The 5,656-nt window shown below is 35.7% G+C and overlaps 1 protein-coding gene across 1 annotated transcript; it reads right to left on the bottom strand.

Annotated features, from left to right (window-relative positions):
• Window positions 1-224: 224 nt before the first annotated feature.
• LOC123256501 (proteasome adapter and scaffold protein ECM29-like) lies at window positions 225-5,183 on the bottom strand (the record flags this gene model as incomplete). The annotated part of the gene is made up of 4 exons (XM_044685102.1): window positions 225-279; window positions 814-962; window positions 3,823-3,946; window positions 5,082-5,183. Coding segments are annotated over 4 exons (430 nt in total), but the record flags the coding sequence as incomplete, so codon positions are not given.
• Between the last annotated feature and the right edge of the window lie 473 nt (window positions 5,184-5,656).

Genomic DNA, 5,656 nt, shown 5'->3' with positions numbered 1-5,656 from the left:
AATAAATGGATGCCTTTGATGCATTTTTCTGAAAAAAAAAAAAAAAAGGAATTTTTCTGTAAGCACAGAAGTTTTCCTTGGTATTACTGTATTGATTATTTACTCTTAGTTGGTTTTTTTTAAAAATACAGCTAAAAATGATTTTCTTTTCTTTTTCCCATTCTGCCTTGAATTTCAGTTCTTAAATAAGAATGCATGAAAGCCTATATTTACCAAATACTTACCATCATTATCTGACAGAATTGAAACAAATGCACTTTGAATCTCCTTGAGATGAGACTAGAAGAAAAAAGTGGACTTTACTTGTATGTACAAAAACCTTTGGTCAAATATTATCCCTAGCTCTCAGACTGGGAATGATTCAGGACAATGTCAAATATCTTAGACTCTCCAATCTATATCTACATCCTTGAAGCAAGCTCTAATTAGACTGACATGCAATATTATAGGGGCAAGACTTACTCACTTACCTTTTTTACTTATAAGTATTCATCTCGTTATTGTATAACCTACATCTCTCTCTCTTTAACTTCTCATTTCTCACACTACTTAATGGTCCTTCCTCATGATCTTCTAATATAATTATACCTTTAAGGTATCAGAAGTGTATCAAAATACCAGAGCCTATCCCTTCCTACTTCAAATCCATCTTCTGACACAGTCTCCTACAATTAATGCCCTCTATCTCATTGTCAGATTTTAAGAATAAAACAGTCAGACCCATTTATATAGCTTTAAATTAGAAATATCACATTTGGGTTTCAATAAATTTGCTCACATTTCTAGTTCATAATAATGGATACTGCTACTTACCTTGATTTCTTTATGGGTACTCAGTTTCTTCACTAGGGAAAGGAGCCAGATGCAGGCAGCCTGCCTCACATGGGGGACAGGACTGATAATGTGCTTATTTAAAATCATGTCCAGTACCCATGGAACCACATCATTCACTTTGGCCTCTACTGGATGTGAACATTGTAGAGATAGGGTAAAAAAAGAAAAAAAAATGAAAAAATATTTTTACTCTTTTGGTTATTCCCCTGAATAAATGAAGTTGAAGGCAAGTTCATTCAGTCGCTCAATTCAATTGAAAGTAAATTTCCTGTAAACTCTTGTTCCTTAGAATAATTTGTGATCTCACTTGTGGGTACATACTCTCCTGCATCAATGCAATTAATAGCATTTCTTTCTCTCTTACAGATAGCAACAACTAAAAAAAATCCATCCTGAGTGGTCAGCCTTATTATGGTGCTGGGCTTGCCCATATTTTGCTAGACTGATGCTTGAATGAGACACATACATTCTGTACTAAGCTCCTTCACAGTGACCTTCATACTACCACAAACAAGTCTTACCAGTCAGACTTTGAATCTCCATACTTTTTTTTTAACCCTTAACTTCTATTTTAGAATCAAAACTGTGTATTAGTTCCAAGGCAGAAGAGCAGTAAGGGCTTAATAGGGGTTAAGTGACTTGCCCAGGGTCACATAGTTAGGAAGTATCTGAGGCCAGATTTTAACCCAGGACTTCCCATCTCTAGGTCTGGCTCTCAATCCACCGAGCCACCCACCTGCCCTCATGTCCCCATACTTTTATCCATTCCCATGGATTATCTTCTCTAACCCATGCTGCCATGCCTCCCCATCCCTGACCACCTTAATCCGATTCCCCAACCCAAGTGTCTCATTTCATATCTAAATGAATTCTGGTTCACTTGACCTTATGGAATTCCTGCTTTATAATTTTAAAAACTTCCCTTCATTTTAGACTCTTTTGGCTCTCACTCAGACCTAGCTCTTTCTTTTTTTTTTTTTAAACCCTTAACTTCTGTGTATTGGCTCATAGGTGGAAGAGTGGTAAGGGTGGGCAATGGGGGTCAAGTGACTTGCCCAGGGTCACACAGCTGGGAAGTGTCCGAGGCCGGATTTGAACCTAGGACCTCCTGTCTCTAGGCCTGACTCTCAATCCACTGAGCTACCCAGCTGCCACCAGACCTAGCTCTTTCAATGATACTGTAACCCTGGCCTTTCTTTTCAGCACATTCTCTCATATACTCAACTCAAAAGTCCCAGATGTAGAATCTGAATATTTCTTGCTGTCTTTTACCAGATCCTTGCCCTTTACTGACATCACTCTGCAACTTCTCTTACCAGATCTCGGTGGTTACTATATCCAAGAAACATCTCTTCATTTCTAAAGAGTTCAGTATTGGACTTACAGTCTCTCTAAAGACCAGCTATACTGAATGGCGAAAGTTTCACATGGCCCAGGCCTTTATTTGTGTAACCTTGGGCACCATTTAACCTTTCTAACCCCTAGTTTTCTCATGTATAAAAGTAAGGACTTTCAACTAAATGGTTTCTATCATTCTTTTTCAGGTCTATATCTTATACTCTAATAACTTCATCTGCAGAGTCTGCAATGACAGACACACTTGAAGCAGTTGAAACTATAAGAATGTATGAGTGGGAGGAAATTCTATTAGATGTAGAGGAAATAAAGATATCTGAGAAGCCAAAATTAGAGTACTAAGGTGGAAAGAGAAAAAATGGTCAATACTGTGAGAGTAGTGACATATTCTTCTCACTCTTTTAAAAAAAATTACTTTCATATAAATATCCATTTCACACCTGCCATTTAAGAGGTATTTTGTTTTGATCCAGTGTCTGTTTCCAAATATGTTCTATCTAGATCACTGTTGACAGATAACTAAATTTCCCTTGGAACTTAAGTATTGCTGCAGGAATTGATGATTCTTCTAGTATTTTGGAAGTTAATAAGTAATCTTAAGCATTTAATAAATCAACAAGCATTGTTTCATTACAATGCATCTGCTTCCTTTTCTTTTTCAATGGTTTCTTTTGCAGGCAGTGGGTTTTTTCATTGTGTTCACCTTCTGTTTAGACTTATAAAATTTCTGTTCTGTTAGAGATTTCTAAAGGCATCTGGCACTGAATTTGCAGATCTGGACTTCTGTTCCTTCTTTTTCTTTTGCATAGGCATACACTGCTAGCCCTGGTTCCATTCCCAATAGACAAACCAGCTGCTAACTAGTCTCATGGCCTGTGTCCTTCTTTTAGCTCTGCACACTTAACAGGTCAGCAATCTGAGGCCAATGACATTCAAATGGGCACAGAAACCCCAAAGCTAATCAAATTTCCTAGAGAATTTCCAGTCATCACCACTTCTTGGACTTTTCACTAGCTACTTGCATTATTTTCTCTTTTAGAAACAGAAACAAAAATGGCATGAACCCTAGAGCTGGGAGTTATTTCATAACACAAGCTTTTGAAAGTTTTCTGGATTAGTAATAAAACCCTGAATGAACATAAAAGATAATAAAAGGTAATCTAAGGTAAAGCTGGCTAGATATGAATGATAATCAGCTCAAATATTAATTGATTCTGTTATCTCCAAATTAGAAATCAACAAAATTTGTTTCATGTTAAAACTGAGTTCTTGGGGGCAGCTGGGTAGCTCAGTGGATTGAGAGCCAGGCCTAGAGACAGGAGGTCCTAGGTTCAAATCCGGCCTCAGACACTTCCCAGCTGTGTGACCCTGGGCAAGTCACTTGACCCCCATTGCCTACCCTTACCAATCTTCCACCTATAAGTCAATACACAGCAGAAGTTAAGGGTTTAAAAAAAAAAAAAAACTGAGTTCTTCATTGTACCCATCTCAATGACTCATTTATTCCCCCAGGCTGCTACAATTCCTCTTGCATGAAAACCTGACATCTATACACCAGTTAGGCTTTCAAAGTGAAGACAGAAAGAAAAGCTTCTGCCAAACGATGAGAACCCACTTTTGAGAAAGGCGTACCAGAAAGAGGCGCATACTCTTCTTCAGTGACCAGCCAGGCATCACGAGCAGCCACTGAACTTGTGCCAATTGCAGCACTGGTAATGGCTTCACCAACAGTAAACTGAAGTTCTATTTGCTTTGCCTAAAAAAAGAAAAAATAAAATATAATCACGATAAATCCCAGGGGTGAAAGAAAGTATTTTCCCAAAATGCAAAAGCTGCTAAACCAATAACTCAACAAGGATTCTTTATAAAGACGCTGCAATATAGCTTTTTTTCCAATGCGTTTGATTTTCAACCTATTCTCTAAGTCAGTTTCTTCTATCTTCACAAGCAAGTAATATCTCTCTTGATTTTGCCTAAGTACTTGGCATGCATTCATCTTTAACATCAAGAAAGAATAAAAGTAAAAATTTCTTCTCAAAACCTGCTATATCACAGAGGGTTGCTAGGCTTGTGAATCACTGATCTAATTATATGAACAATTATACTAATTCCTTTTTCCTTTGTCACAAGGATTAGAGTAAAAAGTGGGGACACTCAGTAAGAGACAAAAAAATTAAAGACTAATTTTAATACGCCTGGAAAAATCTTAATACAGATACCATCAAGGAGTTAAACACCTTAAAAATTCATAAAGATTATTTCCTGGCATACTGGTTACATTTAACTCACAAAATAATTACTTTAATTATTTGAAGCAAAAGTTGACATTACAATTGCATAAGCTCTTATTTTACTAAAAAATAATTTATTAAACACCTACAATTTACACTTATCCTGTTTAAAAATTCAAGAGATGAATCAGTATTTTTCAGTATATAGCATATAAAGCCAATGAGGGGAGAAAAACATAATAGAAGTCATTTCAAAATTTAGTTGATGGCCCTTAGTAACTTGAAAATTCAACAAAATTGCACTAAGGGAGAGAAGTCACACAAGTTTAGGTATTAATGTTTTTCTGTATATAAAAGTGAACTAGATTATCCAGTTAATAACAGAGCTTTAATCAAATTCCCTTATGGACAAAATTACCAAGTTAAAAATCTTAAATAAGAGTCAGATTAGGAAGTCTTCACCCTTTGTAACACTCTACAATCAGACTGGTGAAACCCATGAGCTCCTTCTCAAAAGTATGTTTTTAAATGCACAGAGAATTACAAAGGAAATTGATTATTTTCAAACCTAGTAATCAACTATTTTTTAAAAAACATAATGTTTAAGGACTTCTGGCTAAGAAGTTATTTAGATGATTCAAGTTAGTGGTTTAAATTTACCTCAACAGAATCCATGAGTCCTTGCAAAATGAGCTTCTGGTGAGGAAAATCTCCATCTCCAACTGGAAAGTAGCCCAATGTTTGGATTGCTCGTTCCTTCATCTAAAAGGAGAAAATATCTTCCTTCAAATATTGAGTTTAAAAGGGTAATTTCCATATAACTCTCATAAAGATGCCTCTGTTCATCTTTAAGTACCCAATTTCACTAAGCTTGAAGTATTGGCCTAGTAATGGAAAGGAAACTAACTCCCAAACTTAATATAAAATTAATTCTATATTAATTCTATATTCTATATTAAAGAAAAAGAAAGAAAATGTGGAACATTAAATATAGGTTTGCTATATTAAAATTTTTTCATTTCAATCTTCTAATTTAACAGCCTCTGTGACAAAAAGAACTGGGTTCAAAGTCCTGCTTCTGATACAGCTAGTTATATGATTCCAAAATAAATTGCTTGGAGATCCATCAACTATCTAAAAATAAAAGCTGGTTGCACAGTGGGGTGGAAGATCATTACAAAGTGGGTAGGGGTCTCACTAGTAGAAGAAATTTCCTTATTCTATTGAAATCATAA

The sequence above is a fragment of the Gracilinanus agilis genome, unplaced genomic scaffold (assembly GCF_016433145.1).
Source record: "Gracilinanus agilis isolate LMUSP501 unplaced genomic scaffold, AgileGrace unplaced_scaffold59822, whole genome shotgun sequence".
NCBI lineage: Eukaryota > Metazoa > Chordata > Mammalia > Didelphimorphia > Didelphidae > Gracilinanus > Gracilinanus agilis.
Note: the sequence above shows the minus strand (reverse complement) of the source record. Positions and strands in the feature narration are given on the sequence as shown.